The 22,158-nt window shown below is 43.3% G+C and overlaps 1 protein-coding gene across 1 annotated transcript in view; it reads left to right on the top strand.

Moving 5' to 3' along the window:
• Nucleotides 1–20,923, top strand: part of LOC124779068 (ionotropic receptor 75a-like) — a 134,388-nt gene extending 113,465 nt beyond the window's left edge. Inside the window, exons 8-9 of the mRNA XM_047253685.1 lie at nt 4,169–4,366; nt 20,711–20,923. Coding sequence (XP_047109641.1) covers nt 4,169–4,366; nt 20,711–20,846 — 334 coding nt within the window. The 3' untranslated portion in view covers nt 20,847–20,923. The remainder of the gene's footprint in view (nt 1–4,168; nt 4,367–20,710) is intronic.
• The last annotated feature ends 1,235 nt before the right edge of the window (nt 20,924–22,158 follow it).

Here is a 22,158-nt window from a genome sequence, read left to right as displayed (position 1 = left end):
CAAAGGCGTTAAACTATAAACATTAACAAATTTACAATGAATACAAAACTTACTTTTTTATGTTTTTCTCATACATGGAGCAGTCCAACAATCGCTGCTTTTGTATGTGTGATATTTTGTAAAAATTAAATGTCCTGGCGTGCGCGTAAGTATTTTTAATCGTCACAAGGTTTACAAAAGCGTTTTCTTTCTTGATGATGACGTGGCTTTTCACACTAAATGAAATATAACTTGTAGCGGTGCTACACAACACGTCTTAACAAGTCGGCGACCAAACATCAAAGGTAATGAAGTACATGTTAACATATTGGCGACCAGAAGTACAACTAACTATATAGACTCTAGAATTTTCCTAACAAAACATAAATTGTTATTTCTTCTGTTTCGCAGTTTCTTGCTATCAAGCGCTGCGGCAATGATTTTAAATATCTGCGCCCAGCGAGTCATAATGTTTAAAAGTACCTTTTAAACGCTGGCCGCGCGTCTTGGTATAGGCGCACGTTATAAACAGATTTCGTTTCTTTACTCTCACATTGTCATGCTTAGTATCATTACAAACTACAGCTCGATGGCTGTCCTTTTCTCATATGCAAAATGTCTGAAATCCAATAATATCACATGACCTACAAAATGATCTGTGACCGAAACTAGTAGTGCTGTGCAAATTAAAAGCCAGCTGAAGATTTTCGCAACGAATTTAGTTATTTCTCTGTAGTGACTCGTTACGGGCCATCAGATTCATTCTCAAAGCATAGGCTTCGACGTAAGTGTAATCACACATTTCCATCAAATTCACGTACTCTAAGACCATGACTTGAAAATAGACCCGATGGTCTGCAACTAGTTACCACAAAGAAATGACTATTATACGTATTATGAGGCATATTGAACGAATAAAGAAAAGTTGAAATAAAATGAGGAATAAAGTTCAGTTCCTAGTGCTGTCCTACATCAGTATTCTGCAATTTCGTAATTGGGAGTAATTTTTTTAATTGTATCAGGCTTGCCCGCCATATTGTTACCAAATGGTTCCTGCCTTTCATTAAAGGAATGAATTCAAATAATTGGTAATGCCGGCCATAAAAATATTCTTCACTGCTCTGTTTACCCTTAATTTTTGCTCCAGGGGCCGCCTTCAGTTCAGACAGCATTCACACTCGTTTGTCAGAAGACAAGCGCATTATTTAGTCTTTACGGATGGAGTTGTAATGACGTTCCAATGAATATTTTCCAGCTCACAAAAGTGTGACAGTATATCAAGCATTTCGTGTCGCATTCAAACTGTACGAAAAATAAATCAATTCCCGTCCAGTATCGAATTTTCCTATTTACTGGACAAGTGCCTAGAGTCCTTGATAGTTCTAATGTTAAACATAATTCTACTTTTACACAATTGGTATTGTTTAGCAACCTGTTACAAGCCAACTGCCTTGCTCTACCTGCACCCGCCTGTAGCTTTCCTTTTTCTTTCCATCCTCGCTCCTAGCGACGGGGTCATGAGACCTGTTAATCACGCTGTAGAAGACGTTGTCCAGAGTATCTGGCTAGCAGCTTTTAGTGCGATAGAGCCTAGTTCCGTATCTCCTATCCTGCAACGTTAGTATCATTACAACCACGAGGAAAAAGACTAACGTTACAAGTACAGGAGGCACACCTAAAACTTCAACATCGATTTTCTCGGGGACCATGGCATGAAAAGCCGCTAGTGAGGTAATCAGAACAGACCCCCTACATTCTACAACGTACCCTAGACTCATTAAAGTCGGTAATTAACAGGTGTGATGGTCCCCTTGTAAGCCACACTCACCGCTGCGCTGGGAGCGATAGCCAGGAGCACGGCCGGAGCGCTGTTTGGCCGCACCTACTCTAGCACATGAATTCTGCCAAAACAAAGCTAATGATCATAACACGAATCACTCACTGCTCCCAATTCTCAGACCTAAACTTCAACACATACATTCCTCCCAGCGAACTTAGTCTCTTTCCACCACATGAGATTTACTTGAGAAACCTCTTGGTAAATAATTCTAGGCTTACTAACAGGTAATACATGGTTATTTCCTGCTACTACCCTCATTAACATTTTACATTACGTATATACACATACTCCGCAAGCCACTGCACGGTGCGTGGCGGAGGGTACCCTCTACGACCACTAGCTATTTGTTTTCCTGTCCCACTCACAAAAGAGCGAGGAAAAAACTACTATCTGTATGCCTCCGTATGAGCCCTAAATCCTCGTACCGTATCTTAGTGGCCCTTACGCACAATGTATGTCGGAGGCAGTAAAATCGTTCTGCAGTCAGATTCAGTTCCAGTTCTCTAAAGTTTCTCAATAGCGTTCCTCAAAAAGAATTTCACCTTCCCTCCAGACATTCCCATTTGAGTGCCCGACGCGAGTCCGTAACATCTGCGTGTTGTTCGAACCTGCCAGTAACAAATCTATCAGCCTACCTCTGAACTGCTTCGATGTCTTCCTTCAGTCTGACCTAGAGTGCTTACCAAATACTCGAACAGTATTCTCCTTTACAGATGAATCATACATTCACAAAATTCTCCAAACAAACCACAGCTGCCTATTCACTTATCGTACTACTGTCTTTACATGCACACTCCATTTCATATCGCTTTGCAACTTTATGCACAGATATTTGAACGGTGTGACTGTCAAGTAGAAAACTACTAATACTGTATCCGAATATTACGGGTTTCTTTATCCTACTCATTCTCGTTAACTTACATTTTTTCTACATTTGGAGCTAACTGCCACTCACTAGACCAACTTGAAAGTACATCAGTCATGGGAACCTACGATGACACGCAGCCGTAATTCCCGTACTTACTTAAACTCGCCGATCGCCTAGTCACCTAGTCATGTGACGCGACAGCAGATTTCTCAGTTCATGAAGCCGAAACTACGTCGTTGATGACGATAATATTTGTGGGGTAATATGAATGGGGACCCCTTTCCTGACAGGCTATGCCAACAAATTATGCCTCTAATACATGTTTTTGAGAGTACATTCGTGTTCTCCTTATCTACAGACGTTTATATTTACTTACCCATGATGAACATTGTTCTTATACTGAAGATGCTTTACATTACCAGAATGCGATTTTCACTCTGCAGCGGAGTGTGCGCTGATGTGAGAGTTCCTGGCAGATTAAAACTGTGTGCCGGACCGCTACTCGAACTCGGGACCTTTGCCTTTCGCGGGCAAGTGCTCTACCATCTGAGCTACCCAAGCACGGCTCACGACCCGTCCTCACAGCTTCAGTTCTGCCAGTACCTCGTCTCCTACCTTCCAAAAGTTTCATGCTTTACAGTAGCTGTCTTAAATTCCACGCAGTCCTGTAGGGCACTCCTGATGATACCTTTGTCCTGACGAGCTCTCATCTTCGAAAACAATATGTGTTTGTATTACTTAACAAGTCTTCGAGGCGCTCACATATGTTGGAACCTATTCCATACATTCGTACCTTCGTTAACCGTCTGCAGTAGGTCGCTGGTGACAATGCAGTTCTGATTTCTGGTATTCTCAGACTCTATAACTCGTGGTGTCCACCACAGCCTATCCTCTATTTCACCGAAATTTAACAGCTAATACTCGTCCACCTTAGAATGTAGAATCATATCGAGTACGCTTTCACGGCCGGCGACTTCATTAATTAAAACTTCTGGGCTAAGAGACCGCGTCAAACAGTAGAAATTATTCCTTCTGATGCACTTTTAATAACTTTACTTATGTTTTGACCACTCTTTTATTTTTCATGAACCTTACGCGTTTGACTCCCGTCATTTTCAAAGGCTACAAAGATACAACTAAAACTGATATGAGACGATACGAAAATACAGCGACTAGAATATGGCTTCCTACCTTTCCATTTCTATGTCAGTCATATAAAAACATTAGATACACTGTATCACGTCAAAATTCTCGAGCACGAGACAACTGCAAACTGCTACCGAGTGAAAATTTTGGAAGCCAAATGACTAGACCGCCAGACGGCGCTGGTTAAGTGGTACACGCTGCAGTTTGTTTCTGTCTACAATCACAATTTTCATCGATACAACGTATAAAAGAATTTCATTTTCTTTCCTCCTGACGTTTGGTCGCCAACTGCGGGCAACATCTCTGAGGTGAGCCAACCATCCCCTCTTGCGCAGAGTGGGCTGGCAGCGCGAGGTTGGGATCCTGACGCGGCAGCGCCGGCTGTGGCTGCCCCAGAGACCCGTCTGCGAGAACATGGTCAGCGGCTTCGTCAGCGTCGGCATCATGGACTTCTACCCCGCGCTGCTCGTGCTTCAGTACGGCATAGCCGGCGCCATCGCAGTACTCGCCCTGGAGTTGCTGTACTTCCACAGGTATGCGCACGGAGTTACGCCGTTATCTCGAAAGTCTAAACCATCTTTGAGTTCAACGATGAGCTCTCAGTGTAACAGAGATATTATCATACAACTCACTTTGGTAAGTTCCTAGTACACGTGCTTTACTTTTCCCTTCATCCTACCTACCATGAAACAGTAGTGCAGTTTCGTGTTGCATTTGAGTGGACACTGACTGACAGGGAAGGAACGAGAAGTGGAGCGAAGATGAAACACAGTGCTACCGATAACCTAGTCCTTTAGAAAAACGCCAGTCAGGTTCGTGTATTTAACGGTATATTCAATAAATAGATGACCATCAACAGTTACATATACCTTCAACCTATTAGAAGCCAGAGCTTTTACGGACTTAATATAGGGCATTTGCACATGGTGATAAGGAATGTTTAATTACTGTTTCCCTTTCTCTTATTAACTAAGCTAAGTAACTTATTCATAGTTTTTCATTACAAGGACTCGATCCCGCAGCCACGATTTCGACGTCATCGCAGTACTGTGTCACAAACCATGATAATAGGTAAAATGCGTGTTATTACTAAATAACTACACCCTAAAGAATCGGAGAAATACGTGTTCAATGTTTTCAAAAATGCAATCGTGCGATACCATTGTTCACCCGTTGCCCCATACACAGGGCAGCTTTCGAATTTTAAATAGGGAAATCCTGTTTCTTATTCTACAATATATATATTAAGATGGTATCTGTTCTTTCGGACATGTTCGAAAGAACAGATACCATCTTAGTATATATATATAGTTAAGGCTCACCGGCCAGTTGACCATCTTCTTCTTCTGTGCGAATGCACAAACAGTGCCCGAGCTCTTACGGGAATCGGCAACGCGCCGCGAGTAATGAGTATAATGGGCGGGGGCACTACGAATGTAGTGTGGGACATTATGTTGAGAATGTGGGTTTCGCGGGAGGCGTGCCAGAGATAAATCCCTGCAGTTGCGCTATGCTCTGTGACATCGGTGGCTCAGATGGATAGAGCGTCTGCCATGTAAGCAGGAGATCCCGGGTTCAAGTCCCGGTCGGGGCACACAATTCCATCTGTCCCCGTTGACGTATGTCAACGCCTGTAAGCAGCTAAGGGTGTTCATTTCATTGTAATCTTATTGTACAATCCGATTATACTTCTGTATGCAAAACAAAAATTGTCGTGGCGTGACAGATGGAGCTATAGTCGACAAGTAATAAAAATGAGTTCCAAAATGCACTAGACGAAAAGCATTGACCGAGCGAGGAGGCGCAGTGGTTAGAAAACTGCACTCGCATTCGGGAGGACGACGGTTGAAACCAGCGTGCGGCCATCCTGATTAAGGTTTTCTATCATTTCCTTAAATGGCTTCAGGCAGATACCCTGATAGTTCCTTTGAAAGGGTACGGCCGACTTCCTTTGGTCCCCACCTCCGAATCAGCAAATCAACCAACAAAAGACATAGAACCAGACAAGTGTAGCAAACCAAGTATTTTGGAGTTTTGTCCGTGTCGGTGTTTCGAAAAATTCATTCATTATCTGCGTGTACGTCATCCCCCATTTCTTAAATACGTTCCTTCATAACCAGATTGCGTTATTAGTTAGATAGTTATATTGATAGGATTACTACAGAAGACAAAAGTGGAATAGTTTACATTTATGGAATCGTGACAGGAATATCGATAGTGGAGTAGTCCTTTATACTCAACGTTACCTCAAGAGGTTGCGATCACGCGCTTCTCTTTGTCGGGTCATTGGAAAGTTCATCACTGCGGGAACTGTACAGCCATGGAAAAGGGAAAAGGAACAGTTGAAGAACATTTACTTGAAAGAACACTGAAACCGTGATGTTAGCTACAGTGAATCATAGCCCCCACTTTAGAACTCCGAAATTACGTCGTGTGGCGAGAGTTGTCAGCTTAGTGTTGGCCGACCCGTTACAGACTTCCCCATATCAGGAACTTTATTCCAATGATTTCCAGAACCGAAGCGATTTTGCCATTGGTCGCTTGAGCAAATAAGAAGAGATGCTAGTTCCTCTCTTCGACTGTTCTTCTCTGATATCGACCTCCACCAACAACCATAAGAATAATCGACAGAATATGCGTTATTGGAAGGTTGAAAACCACAATGGTTACGCCGTCCGTGGCAAGTGACTGTTTGGAATGGAGAAATTAGTGACAAACTCATTGGTAAATTCTTTATCGATTTCATCTTAAACGGGGTAAATACAGAACATGTGGAACATATTCTGTGTTCGAACATTATGAATTACCTCGAAGAAAACGATTTGTTGACACATAGTCAGCACGGATTCAGAAAATATCGTTCTTATGAAACACAACTAGCTCTTTATACTCATGAAATAATGAGTGTTATCGACATTGGTTGTCAAGTCGATTCCATATTTTTAGATTTCCAGAAGGCTTTCTACACCGTCCCTCACAAGCGTCTTCTAACCAAATTGCGTAACTATGGAATATCGTCTCAGTTGTGCGACTGTATTCATGATTCCCTGTCGGAAAGGTCACAGTTCGTAAAATGGACGGAAAGTCATCGAGTAAAACAGAAATAATATCCGGCGTAACCCAAGAAAGTGCTATGGGCCCTCTATTGTTCCTGATCTATATTAACGACATAGGAGACAATCTGAGTAGCCGTCTTAGATTCTTTGCAGATGATGATGTCATTTACCGTCTTGTAAAGTCATCAGATGACCAAAACGAATTGCAAAATGATTTAGATAAGATATCTGTATGGTGGGAAATTGACCCTGAATAAAGAAAAGTGTGAAGTTACTCAAGTGAGTAATAAAAGAAATCCACTAAATTTCGATTACAGATTCTGACAACTGTAAATTATACTAAATACTAAGGAATTACAATTACAGATACCCTAAATTGGAACGATCGCATAGACAATGTTGTGGGTAGAGCCAACGAAAGACTGCGATTCATTGGCAGAACACTTAGAAAATGAAACAGGTCTATTAAGGAGACTGCTTACACCTGGCTTGTCCTATTCTGGAGTATTTTTTTAAATTAGTTGTTCACAAATTTATACTTATACAATCTTAACCCACTTCCTATTTGATTAGTGTGTCTTAAATTTTATACAAACCTAGATTGCAGCTAATTACAAATTCATTAAGAGAGCTACAGCCATAACTAAATTAACAATGGGCAACTAATTTATTATTAATATATTTTTTCTATAATACCTACGCATAACTACTGCCTGCAGCGTCACAGGTGTGTCAGCAGTTTACAAACCTACGTATAGAGCGTTGCCCATCGAGTTAATCCCGATGAGCTTGCCCCTGACACTGGGCGGGCCAAAGATGTTAATCGCTGCAGGTTCCTAACTAAGTTTCCTAATTCTAAGTCCTACTAACTAATTCTATTTTATGTCATATACGGTGCTTGTCCTATATGGGTGGTGTTGTACCCCACTCCCCCTAGTCCTGTATGCGGCTGATTACAGACTGTGAAGAAAGTCAGCTTGTCCACGCACAGGCGGTATAGGAATAGGGCACTGGACACAGATGGTATTAAGTGTGTCTCAGATTGTTAGTTAGTAAATGTCCTTCAGGTATTCTTTTAACACTTCTGGACATACCTCGTTAGCCAATTTATTCAGAGTTTGAAAAATATCTTCTCGTCTGAGTAAGTGATAGGTGTCATGGTGGGGTGGTTGGTCACTTAATGTAGATGCTACTCATTGAAAAGGGGGCACTCGTAGACCACATGATCGGGAGTACCCTCTGATACACCACATTCACAAGCGAGTGTAGCCCTCATCCCAAACCGACATAGATATGTCGGGTACGGCCCATGACCAGTGAGAAAGTGGAACAATCCTCGGGTTGGTTCAGAGTACTTCATGCCCAGTCGTTCCCTACATTCAGTAGGGATTCAAATGTTCTACGGTCTGCTTCTTCTGCTTCCCACGATCCCTGCCATAACTGCTGCCTCTTCACCTTATCTCAGCCTTACCCCAATGCCTAATATGTCTTCTATTTTCGCGGCACTCCCTTTTTTGGCCCAGAACCACGCAGCCTGTTCTCTGATTTTGATGTCCAGGGGGGCAGAACCCCATTATGACTAATAGGGATCCCCCTGGAGATGTCCTGTAGGCACCCACAGATCTCACTACCATGTTTCTCTGGTTTCTTCTCCCTGTCATGGCGGGCACTACACTCATGAGCCTGTGCACCCAGACTCCTGAGCTGTAACCCACTATTGATGTTAGGATACTATAATGATATAATTTTATGAGGTGAGGGGGAAGATGAAATCTTTTATGTCCAATGGAGATGAGATTGTTCAGTGGTTGGAGGGCTGTCTGGATTATGGTGTCAATGTCTTTCCCAAAGTTCCACCTTTCGTCAATGATGATTCCCAGGTATCGTGTCTCACGTCGCCGAAGAACAGGTGAGCCCTCGATTCTCACAGTGGGATTTCTAATCAGCTGTCATTTTAGCAGAAGGTAAGTTGGTTTACTTAGTGATATTTTCATCTCTGTGTTCTGGCACCAAAGTTGCAGTTTATCTATAGCCCTTCCTATTTTGGGGTCTATGTCCTCACGGCTACGGCTGCCAACCAACAGGAGGAGGTCATCCGTGTAGGCTATCACCTCCAGGACTTGTTCACTTTGTTGTAAGTTACCCAGTAAGGGCTCCATGTGGATGTCCCAGAACAGGGGACCTAAAACGGAGCTCTGGGGGCATCCCTTTGTTATCGATTTTCCCACTCTCCCGCTAGGGGATGGTAGCCAGACCTCCCGATCCTCGCAATAGCTCCTTCGGCAACTATATAGCGGCCCTGGACACTCTTTCTCTCGCAAGCAGGAGGAGAGCGAAGGCCACCACAGGTTGCCGAAGGCACGACTGATATCTACCATGATACCAACTACGTACTTGTGTGGGGCAGAGCCACAGACCTCAGCCGCCAGGGTCATTGCATCAGATGCCGATCGCCCAGGCCTGAAGCCGAACTGCCTGCTGCTCATCCCGCACAGCACTCGGTGTGCAGCCAGTCTGTCTAATATCTTCCCAGGTATATCCAACAAACATATAGGTCTGTATGATTTCGTTTCTGCCGGGTCCTTGTCAGGTCCTTTTTTGATAATCACAACATTCGCGATCTTCAAGATCTTCGGGAAATTTCTCTGCCTGAGTCACCCGTTGTATAGGTGAGTGAGAGGTGTAATTAGCTGCCGGCCGGAGTGGCCGAGCGGTTCAAGGCGCTACAGTCTGGAACCGCACGACCGCTACGGTCGCAGGTTCGAATCCTGCCTCGGGCATGGATGTGTGTGATGTCCTTAGGTTAGTTAGGTTTAAGTAGTTCTAAGTTCTAGGGGACTTATGACCACAGCAGTTGAGTCCCATAGTGCTCAGAGCCATTTGAACCATTTTGTAATTAGCTGGGGGGCTAAGAATTGCACCACCCCCGCCACAATGACGTCTGGCCCAGGAGCTCTTTAGCGATCTTATGTGGGCAGCCACCACCTCTTCAGAAAGTGGTAGAATGCCGATCATTGTTATATTCGCCAAGGTCATCATATCGTAGCTGACGTTGCCCTTCAGTTTCCCCATCCGCGCTATCGTCAGGCAACAGAGACTGGAGCAGGACCTTTGCAGTTTCCCACCAGGATTCCGTCAACCCGTCCCCATGCCTGACTGTTGACAACTCTATAGAAGAGCGGATCTTCTCTCTAACTAATTTATAAGGTGTCTAAAGCTTATTTGTTCACGACGTAATTCTCCCAGCTTCTTGTTCTTACCGCTCTTAGTTCCTTTGTTACCTTAGCTTAGCCTTCCGATAGTGCAGCAACCATCTTTGCTAGACTACGCTGCGCTGGTAGCGCATATCCCCGAGTTCGGCCGACCATGGTGAGGAGAGGCCGCCATGGCCTTCCTCCTAGTTGGTACAGCTGCTTTCACCGCTCTAGTTACCGCACTCACCAGTTCCTCAGCTCTCTCGTTCACGTCTATGTCCTGGTGTATGTCACCATCTGGCAAAGCAGAAATGTCGCACTCCCTCGCTAGGCGTTCCCAATCAGCTCTTTTATAATTCATTTGCGCCTCCCACCCCGCATGGCCCACATGCACTCTCTGTCATCTAGGGTGAAAGTTATGAAATTGTGGTCGCTATTGGTGGCATTTTCTTCAACCTTCCACTGTTGAATGATGTTGACTGCGTTTGGTGTGACTAAGGGCACATCAATGTTTGTGCCTTGTCCTCCTCCCGTAGCATGGGTAGGAGGGTTGCTGGGCTTGTTGGCCACCACTAGTTGCAAGATAATGATGAATTCTTTTACCTCTTCTCCGTTTGTGTTCCTCGTACTGCTGTACCATAGGCGGGGTTTTGCATTGATGTCAGCAGTTATTATCATTTTTCGTCCCTGCAACGCCGTGATTACTGTAGTCAGGTGGTCAAGATGTCTCTCGATGTTATCACCGTACTGGAAGTACATGTTAACTAGTGTGATTACTCCCACGGGAGATTGCAACTCCACGACGCTACAGTGACCAGTTGTGTGCAGTGAGAGTATCGTAGCCCGCAGGACTTTGTTATTATTATCGCCGCTTTCTGATCTTCCCCTCTGCTGACTACTTGTCATGTCGCAGCTGCAAATGCTGTTTTTTCAGCTTGGGAGTACTACTCCTGCAGACAGAACACATCCAGTCTCTTCTACTCCACCTCCTTGCGCAGCTCCTGCGTCACTAGTCTGCTGTTGTGAGTATTACGTTGGCCAGTGGTTATTATGGAAAGTACGTATGGATGTGATCGTTTGGCCAAGTCTTGCTCTGGAGTATTGCTGTGCGGTGTGGGATCCGCATCAGATGGGACTGAAGGATGACATCGAAATAGTACAAAGAAGGGCAGCTCGTTTTGTATTATCGCGAAATAAGGGGGATAGTACGACAGACACGATAAGTGAATGAATTGGAGTGGAAATCATAAAAACAAAGGCGTTTTTCGATGCGGCGGGATCTTCTCATGAAATTTCAATCACCAGGTTTCTCCTCCGATTGCGAAAACATGCTATTCGCACCCACCTACAGAGGGAGAAATGATTATCACGATAAAATAAATCAGGACTCGCACAGAAAAATTTAGGTGCTCGTTTTTCCCGCCAGCCGTTCGAGAGTGGAACGGTAGAGAGACAGCTTAAAGGTGGTTCACTGAACCCTCTGCCAGGCACTTTATTGTGAATAGCAGAGTAATCACGTAGATGTAGATGTAGATCTGCGACATTGCTTGCATATCTTCCATTGGGCTGTCAACATTGTGGTTTCAACATGATTGTGGCTCAGCACGCACACCACATTTTTCTATATCACCACGGGAAGTGTCAGATCGCGTGCGCAACCGTCGGTGAGTCGGAAGAGGCGGTCCAGTGCCTTGGGCTGCAATACTGCCGGATCTTACCTCACCTGGCTTTTGTTTGGGGCATTACTCGAAGAGTGAAGTTTATAATGAAGTGCCACTAACGCCCGGTAACACGGTTCAGAGTACCACCAATGCATGTCAGCGATTACACTGGAAACACTTCTCAGTTTTTCGAATCTTTCCATATGCTAATACGTAAGTGCATCGAAATGGGTGGCGACATCTTTGAGTACTTAATGTTTCTTTGGTGCTCCAGTGTATTACGTCCCTGTTCGATAGACTTCCACTCGAAAGTTGTGCATTAGTTACATTCGTCTTTGTTCTGAACAGAGAACGGAATACATTTTGCTTACAACAGTTCCTGTTTAAGTTTCTGGTTCTCCTGTTGAACTCCTGTTTATCGATGATGGATACTTCAGTTTGTGAGTAGCTGAAAATCACTACAGACAGAGAAATGGAGTGGACAGAGTAAGTAGTATGGAACTTTTGTCAAGAAAAAACAAACTTGGATGTGATGAAAGTTGAAGGAAAGAGAATAGCGACATACCGTGTGTAATAATGACATCCTGAATATCAACATTCGAAGTGACCTGAGAAACCTATGAAGCATTCTATCATCAAGGATACAAGTTTATGTAAGAGAGCCAAAGGAAGGTCATCATCAGAGACATTATTAAATAAAAGAAAGGAAAGAAGGAAGAGTAGCCACGTCGATATCGAGGTCTTTAGGACAGACCACAAGCTCAGAATGTTCCAGGAATGGGGAAGGAAATCGGCCGTGAATTTAGGGAACTCACGGATATCTAAATCTGGATTGCAGGAGGCGGATTTGAACCGTTGTCCTGAATGCGAATCCAATGTGCTAATCAGTGTGCATCTCGCTCGGTTTAAATAACAGCAGTATTTTGGTATAAGTAATAAACAAACTGACGATTAAGATTTTAGAAAAAGCGTTTAAATCATAGCACTGAATGGAATGAATCACTGGCAGTGAGAACAGTATCGGGAAGAAACTGGACGAAATTGAACTTTGAAGCTTCATAGAAATGTTAATGAACTTCCAAGTGGAGAATTACTAGGAAGAATAAACAGGGAATAACACTGCACCTTCTAATTAAATTAGTGACTGCTTAATTGCACATCTACTTCGCTGCACTGAAATGGTTGATTTGACACAGAAAAGTCTAATCGAGAGAAAAATATTTTTTGTGAGATGAAAAATACCATGAACGGATTCAAATTTTCAAGGGGTTTTTTCATAATAAGTATGCAGAGACGATTTGAAGGGCAATATATAATCAATGAAATCTCTGTTAATTATAAACATAACAAACACAACTAGCTTACACACTTTTGCTCACAAGCATTTCCTTCTCACTTTCTTTACACATCCCCTTATAGCACCTCCATTTCTCAGCGATCTACGATCTGTCTTTCCAGTACACTATTCCCAAGTTAAGACTTCCATCTGTTTATACCCTGCTGAAGTTTTGTGTAGTTTGCGAATTATTTCGTTATATGTACACTGTTCGTTTCGGACCACATTGGATTAATAATTTCTCTTGTTACTTTGCTACTATCGTCCTTTGTTTAACAGTCCCAAGATTGTTTCTACATTTTCTAGCGCCTCTAATTGCAGTATATTTTGTCCTCTTCGTTTGCTTTTTGCGCACTCCGTTGTGTAATCATTTTGCCTCATAATTATTCCCCACCAACATGGCTCTGAAGCCTTTCGGATTTTTATTCACAGACTGTTCAGTTGCGTCACACATTTTGTGTGTTTATGTCATCATCATTTTATAATGAAGTCCTGACAGCCTGTAGAGTGGTGGTTAGTGTTGTTTTTATTTCAGTCCTGAGGTTTAAAAAACAACTATGTCTGATCTGAGGTGAAACAGGAGGAAAACGTTTCTGTCTGGCGTCTTTCGTACAATGCATCGCGGCATCAGTTATTGTGACAAAGACAAAATAACGTGTTGCAATTTCACGTGTGTTTTATTCCTCACAACGTCCAAGTAACTGACACCATTTCAGAGAGACCGAAATGAATTACAGTATTCGAATGGAAACAGGAGTATAAAGATCACATTCAACATTCTGTGAACACAGTCCTGATTAAAATTTCAGCAGCGGCACAGAAGCGTCAATACAGTGGACTAAACAAGTTCATGTAGAAGAGCAGACTTTGCCGCCTGGCGGTGTTACATTGGCGGAAACACATTATGGTTAACTACCGAATGTAAGTGTTCACAACAGCATTTCATTATTCATAACATAATTACATCACGTTTCTTGCAAGTTAATTCTGTTGACATTTCACACCGCAATGGAGCCACCAACCAACAAAGCTTCTGTTCTGTTATCAACTTTAAGTTCCAACGAAGGGCTGGATAAATTATCACACACTCCACTGCATACGATTAAATAGTCGGCAGAAACGAAGATACATGACAAGAAAATTATAAAGACAATACCTGAACAATCAACGGGGAACTTTGAGTACGAGGCTTTGGAGGTCGTCTGGAACAATTATTGTTGACCATGTCCTAGAAACGTTTGTGTGGCGAAACATAGTGGGGTGTTGAAAGGGACCGCCATAGTTTAGTATCAGTATCAGAAAGTTTCTTTATAATGCCAGTTTACAAGAAAACAGGATCATGGCTGGCGCAGGTGATCTAAATGAAGCATCTGTAAGGACAGTTGAGCCAGGAGCGTTCCGATAATTGAAACTAAAATCCTACGACAACTCAATTTGACGATCTTTTCGCGTTTTCTGGAATAGTACGTAAAGACAAGTGAGGCCTTTAACACACTAATAAAAGTATAAAGTAATCTGTCGTTAATATACTGTTATTACAAGCACAAGATTTGCGCTTCACACCTGGTGCTGGGCCGCCAAATTTTGTTGCTGAATGTGTGAAAAGAGAAACGATAACATCAGATCACTCGAAACACCTGTATATCTAGGGAATCATGAATAATTTCTAACTTATTCACATTTATAGGCAGCCATAAAGTCCTCCCTAAGTTGGGACGGTCTCGAATGGAGCTGAAGAGTGGTAAGTGAAAATGTTCTGAATGCCAAATCCCACATTTGTGAGAAGAATGGAGAAACAACTTATCTCTTTTTGTATATGACTGGTCTGCGTCCAAAGAATGAAAAGGTAGTCTGACACCACTGAATTACGCTGCTCACCGCATCACCGCGAAAAACGAGACAATTTAGAAAATAAAGACTTTACGAAAGTTTTAGTGCCATACTAGTAGAGTAACTGATCCCAAGTGCCAATAAGAAAGCTGTTACAATTTAATCCTTGGAAAGAAGAAAAAAATCATCAAGCCACTTCCAATGCTATTTATTTAGACAAAAAGTGCCGTTACCACTTTTGAACCGACAGGTTCATTGTTAGAAAGCTGTTCATTTTCATATTACATTTGTTTTTCAGCAACAAGCGTAATATAAACGTGAATAGCCATCTGACGATGAATATGCCGCTTCAAACCCAGTAAGAGCACTATTTGTTTAAACAAGTAGCATTACCAGCAGGGTGTAGCTGCGGTTTTATTCTTGTAAGATTCAGCTTGTATTTCGTACACAGCCTTGGTTTCAAAAATTTCGGTTATCTATAAAACAGTCGGAAGATAGCTTTTGTTTCAAGTGCCGTTAATACTGAGGCACTACGTTTCATTTGTGTAAATACAAGTATAAAAATACAGCATTGTATTCTAAACTAGTACAACTGTGATCAACAAAAACCACTTCTCATATATTTTAACTTATAAACTCCAGAGAAAGTTGATATCTTGAGTCAAAGACCGTGTGCTATCTACAGGGTGACAATTATTGAACTATACGAAACAAAATCGTCATAACGTATGAACGGTTTGCATTAGGACATTCAAACTAAACGACTGAATTTGCATGAGTCTCGTTGTTGTCGGCCATTTCTACATGAACATGTCACGGTACAGCCTGTCTGAGAGTAAAGCGCTTGTGAAGGCCTGCTATGCGACCAAGAAGAGTCCAACTGCGGCTCAAAAGGAAATTTGTGACCGAGTTAAAGCTGAAGACAACCGGTCCAAGTGTGCTAACTATCAAAAATTTCATTCGTAGCTTTCAGAGAACGGGTAGTATTCTTGATGACAATGTTGGAAAAGTCGGTCTCCCAAAAAGGGTGAAAACGCCTGAAAACATCGAGAAGACACACGCTGTGTTTCAAACCAGCCCAAGGAAATCGATCGGACGAGCTGCACAGAAGGTGGGAATCAACCAGGAGACACTGCGACAAATTGTTGTTGAAGGTCTGCTTCTGTTCCCACAAAAAATTCAAACCCATCAGCCGTTAAGTCCCAGGGCCATGGAGCAGCAGTTGTGGCTGAAATGGCTCTAAGCGCTATGGGAGTTAACAACTGAGGTCAACACTCCCCTACACTTAGAACTACCTAAACCTAACGAACCTAAGGACATGACACACATCCATGCCCGAGGCAGGATTCGAACCTGCGACCGTAGCAGCAGCGCGGTTCCGGACTGAAGCGTCTAAAACCGCTCGGCCACAGCGGCTGGCTCAGCGGTTGTGTTTCACCAACACTATTGTCCACAGAACTGACGAACAGGACTTTGATGTGAATACGGTTTGTTTTAGCAACGAAGCCAACTTTCATTTGGATGGGTTTGTCAACATGCAAGACTGGCGCATTTGGGGAACAGAGAATCCGCATTTCATGATCGGAAAGTCTCTTTACCCTTAACGGGTGACTGTGTGGTGTACAATTTCCAATCACGGAATAATCGGTGCGATATTCCTTGATGGCACCGTGACTAACCTACGGTACGTGAAGGTTTTGGAAGATGATTTCATTCCCATTATTCAAAGTGACCCTAATTTCGACAAGATGTGGTTCATGCGAGACGGAGCAGGAGAGTGTTTCATGTCCTACACGAGCTCTTTGTGGACTACAGTCTTGCTCTGGGATATCCAAAGGCCATTGGCATGGGCCTCGTTTGGCCGCCATATTCTCCGGATATGAAAACATACGACTCCTTTTTGTGGGGCTGTATTGAAGACACGATGTACAGCAATAACCGCTAAACCATTGCTGAGCTGAAAACAGCCATTCAGGAGGTCATCGACAGCATTGACTCTTCGGCGGGTCATTCAGAATTTCGCTATTCGCCGCATCATCGTCAATGATGGCAAGCATATCGAATATGTCATAACCTTAATCCGAATATCTGTAGTAACGTTTTCATGTTGCGTGCACGCCGTAGTTTGTAACTAATTTATGGTTTTTCCTATAGTTCAATAATTCTCACCCTGTACTAATGCACACCTGAATGGCTTCCTCCATAGCTTGGCGCACGGAAACAGTCTAGGGACAGGAAACAAAGTGCTGAGAACACGATAGCATTCATAACGTAATTCCCTAAAAAAAGGACACTGAGAACATTTTACGTTTCGACTCTCCAATTGCCCAATTTGTTGATGCGCCATCGTGTTGGGACCACAATTCATCGCGGATGCTCAGTGGTACATCTCGCAAGAAATCCACCACTACCACTTGCAAGAAAGTATGGTGGAAACGACAACACTGCAAGATAAAATCGTCAAGTCAGCTTGTGGCCTGTGCACGTACTCTCTGTCATGCACTTCACAGTCTAATAGCCAGGAGTGGATGGCCACTACAGTGGTTGATGGTACTGTCTTGTTAGTGTCAGGAAGCTGGTAGTACTTCACCATGTACGGGAAAGGAGTGGAACGTTGCGTGGATGCTACCTGGTAGTCGTCCAACGTATCAACATCAAAATAATAGTACAATCATTTTAGTTTCAACTATTACTCAATAAACTCCAGCAGTCGTGTTGATGCTCAGAGAATTCAACGTTCCCAAAAAGAATGTTGCAGGCAGCACATTAAAAGGTGCGACCGTCAGCAGAATTGTGCAAGCAGTAGAGTGATGATGCCACCAACGCAAGCTGACTGCAGAAGTGGGCGGCAAGCAGTTCGCTAGTTAAAGATTGCTGGCTGCACTCAAAGAGATCACAGCATAGACAAGACGTCACGCAGTGTCCGCCCAAAGGAGCAAAGGCAGGCAGCATGGAATCCGCCATCACAAGCGATGAGTGGTTGCCCGACTCCAGGCTTGGAGGGTCGACCGCTAGAGTAAGAGACCTACAGCAGCTGAAGTAGATCTCCAGCTGCCTGCCAGTTGGAGGGCGTTAAGTCCACAATAGCGTACTTGGCACAAGCAGCAGAACTGCAGCCCACTAGCAATGGCAGAGTCCGGAGGTGGTGATTTATTTACCCACGCAGACTTGTGGACCGTTTCAGGTACCCTCTCCAGACAGCTGGCTCGCAGACTGCAATAGATGTGACTGAATATGACAAACATTTATACGAAATTGGCTCGTCCTTGTTTTGCTACATCATCACTTTCTATCACGTAAGCCACTATTAAAACAACGGCTCAGAAGTGAAGCTACTAAGTCACTCAGACTGCAACAGCTCTGTCTTTCTGCTCCGTCAATGCTATTATATCTCGGTTGCAGCATGTTCTGGGTCGCTACAATTAAACTGATGTTGTTCTGAGTGCTGTAGTAGTGACCTTATACATCGCAGGACGCTGAAACGTATGTTCATTAACCGTTTCCCTCGTGGAGTCTGCTGAACAAGAAATACCTTTCTGCCCCTGGGAGAAGTATGGTGTCAGAATACAGTGTTGTGCAGGAAAAGTAAAGGAAGATTAGATACGTGATAACGTTGGTTCTGGAAAGTTTATTAGAATATGGTCACAAGCAACAAAATGTATTCATTATGGTCTCTCGGCTCAGCAACATGCTGTGTCTAAAGTTGCTCGCAGCATATCTGGCGTAATCCGGGCCATGTGTCAGATCAGGATGAATCCGGATACATCCCTGATAGACATTGTTTCTCAGATATACCCACAACCAGAAGACACATAGATTTAGGTCGTGTGATCTGGAGATCAGGATGAGTCCGGATACATCCCTGATAGACAATGTTTCTCAGATATACCCACAACCAGAAGACACATAGATTTAGGTCGTGTGATCTGGAAAGCGACACACCTTGAAATTGCCTGGAGATGATGTGGTCGTTACCTGAGGTTACTCGAAGCAAATCTTTCACCTGGCAAGAAGCATGTGGCGTCGCCCCATTTTGCCTGACGATAGTGTTGTGGAAGCAGTTGCATTCTTGCAAAGCTAGAATCACGTTTGGACAATGATATCCTTATAATGCGCAGATGTCACTGTACAGCTAGCAGGGCCTCGAGGTGTTATCTCCTCGAAGAAAAATGGACCGAGAGTGAAGGAGCTTATGAAACTACACCTTACAGTCACATACGTTGAATGCAAAGGATGTTACTGCACAACATGTGGTGGAGTAGAGCCGCAGATACGATGGCTCTGTGAATTCACGACACCATGCAGAGTAAAATATGCCTCGACCAGAAAAATAATATTCCCCAGTCATATTCATCCATTTCCATACGCGCTAAAAAACAAACGGTAAAGTCACAATGTTGTAGCCTATCTTGGGGGTTCATTTGGTGTACATACTGAATCTTGTAGGGATACTAGTGTAAAATGCACTGCAAAGTCGTTTGAACTGTTCACGAGGGGAGAGACAATTATTCCCATGGCACAGCTCGAGCACTGGCAGAAGAATTTGAGGCACGTGTTGCATGCTCGGCAATAGCTGCAGAAACTTCAGTTACTCTCATGTAGCTGCAGCACCACCTAATTCACCTATGTCTTCTAATTTCTTGATCATGCTCTTTAGCCCATTTATCGACATGGGACCTTTCGCAGCTGTTACTGTCGGCAACGTTCCTGTAATTGAGCTGTCGTTCCGATAAAACAACTTTACCACCAGTATACGGTCTTTCTTCACAACAGTCATCGCGTTTTGTACAGAGAACTTGATTCTTCTTAACTGGCCGGCCGAAGTGGCCGTGCGGTTAAAGGCGCTGCAGTCTGGAACCGCAAGACCGCTACGGTCGCAGGTTCGAATCCTGCCTCAGGCATGGATGTTTGTGATGTCCTTAGGTTAGATAGGTTTAACTAGTTCTAAGTTCTAGGGGACTAATGACCTCAGCAGTTGAGTCCCATAGTGCACAGAGCCATTTGAACCATTTTCTTCTTAACTCTTTACACAAACAGTTATTTTACAAAAGAAATCAACATGCATCGCCAAGCGACAAACGGCATACTGACGTCAAAATAGGAAATATTTCACATTCTGACTGCTTGGAGCGCTATATTCTCACCTGGTGGCAGAAAGTGGAACTATAATTTTATCCAGCATGCACGATTAGTGCACCGATTAATGAATGTACCAACGATGTTTCAGCGGCATGCGATGTATACAGCCTGCACTGCAGCACTCTGAGTAACGTCAGTTTAATGGTAACTATCCGGTAATAATCGGCTTGATACCTTGGAGCTAATACTTGTCATACCAACAAGTAGCCCCTGTTGTAACTGTGTCAGCCCAACCTGCTTCCTTGGCTCTTGCATTAGCTGTGACTGCGGAGGGTACGTAGTCATGGCCAAAAATTCTGGTTGGACTACAACTGTGATTTGCTGAGTAAGTAAGCAGTTGAAAGTAATGTAATAACAAGTGGTCCTTTTAATATTAACATTAAATGAGTCTAACTCGTTCTAGAGGGAACTAAATACGACGATATAAATATTAGTGTGAAAGTTAAAACGATTTCGTTCTCCTTTTAACGCGGACCGTTTCCTCATATCTGAGCCAATGTAAAAGATTCTTCCCTCACAGACTCAAGGTGTGTGTGGCGGGAACTGTGTAACTCTGTATTTTTTTATTTGAATATTAACTAGACTTGAACATTCTTTGATGAAAGTTGCTCATGGGGTGTTCTCTTTGCTAATCATTTCAAATAACTCTGCTGTCTTATAGGAGCAGACTGTGGCAGCGTATGAGATGCATCAGTTCGCTGTCTGCAGCAAAGCCGCCAGGCGTCTATACCGCCGCCGTCGATCAGATATCCCAGAAGCGGCCCCAGATGCAGCATGTGGGATCCCGATTGAAATAACTGAATACAGTTCTCTGTGATGGTGATTTATGAGATGAAGAATTTTGCACCGTAATGTCGGGCATTGATCAGCTAGAACATAGAGCACAAGAAACAGATTCATTTAATTACTTCATGCCTTCTACCAATCACTGATATGTAGTCAGATTCATTCAGATCCAAAATTTTTCTCAAAAATCGCTATATTTTTTTAAATTTAAGAGTCTAGTGACATAATTTTATTACTTAACTTCTTACCTAATTTCCTCATGCTCTTAGTTTTTATCGGCTCAGTGTTAGTCACTGATTGTTGTAAAACACATCTTTGTCTGTTTACACTACCGTTAAAATGAAATAAACGAATCTAGAAACTCTTATTTTTATTTCACACTGTTTGCTAACACACCAATAGACACATTAATTTGGTCGTATCATTGGCATAAAGTGTGAACTTATTGGAACCACCCAGAAACATGCGCAAATTCTGGTCCTCTGCAATGTAAGAAAAACGTATCTCAGAAAGTGAGGCATTTCTGTATCTAATATACACTGAAACGTCAAAGCAACTAGTACAGGCATGCTTATTCAAATTCAGCGATATGTAAACAGGCAGCATACGGAATTGCGGTTGGAAACTCCTATATAAGAAAACAGCAGTTGTTAGATCGGTTACTGCTGCTACAATGTCAGAGTATCAAATTTTTGAGTGAGTATGAACCTCATGTTATAGTCGGCGGACGAGCGATGGGACACAGGATCTCCGAGATGGCGATGAACTGGAGATTTTTCCCGTGCGACCACATCAGGAGTGTACCGTGAATATCAGGAATCCGGTAAAACATCAAATCTCCGCCATCGCTGCGGCCGTAAGAAGATCCTGCAAGAACGGGACCAACGACGACTGAAGAGAATCATTCAACATGACAGAGGTTCAACCCTTCCGCAAATTGCTGCAGATTTCAGTGCTGGCCCATCAACAAGTGTCAGCGTTCGAACCATTCACCCAAACATTATCAACATGAGCTTTCGGCACCGAAGGCCCACTCGTGTACCCTTGATGACTGCTCGACACAAAGCTTTATGCCTCGCCTGGGCCCGTCAACACCGACATTGGACTGTTGATGACTGGAATTATGTTGCCTGGTCGGAAGAGTCTGGTTTCAAATTGTATCGAGCGGATGGACGTGTAAGGTTATGGAGAAAACCTGATGAATCTAAGGACACTGCATGTCAGCAGGGGACTGTTCAGGCTGGTGGAGACTCTGTAACGGTGTTGGACGTGTGCAGTTGGAGTGATGTGGGACCCTGATACGTCTAGATACGACTCTGACAG

The sequence above is a fragment of the Schistocerca piceifrons genome, chromosome 1 (genome assembly GCF_021461385.2).
Source record: "Schistocerca piceifrons isolate TAMUIC-IGC-003096 chromosome 1, iqSchPice1.1, whole genome shotgun sequence".
Lineage (NCBI taxonomy): Eukaryota > Metazoa > Arthropoda > Insecta > Orthoptera > Acrididae > Schistocerca > Schistocerca piceifrons.
The sequence above is the reverse complement of the archived record's forward strand: the minus strand, read 5'-3'. Positions and strand labels throughout refer to the sequence as shown.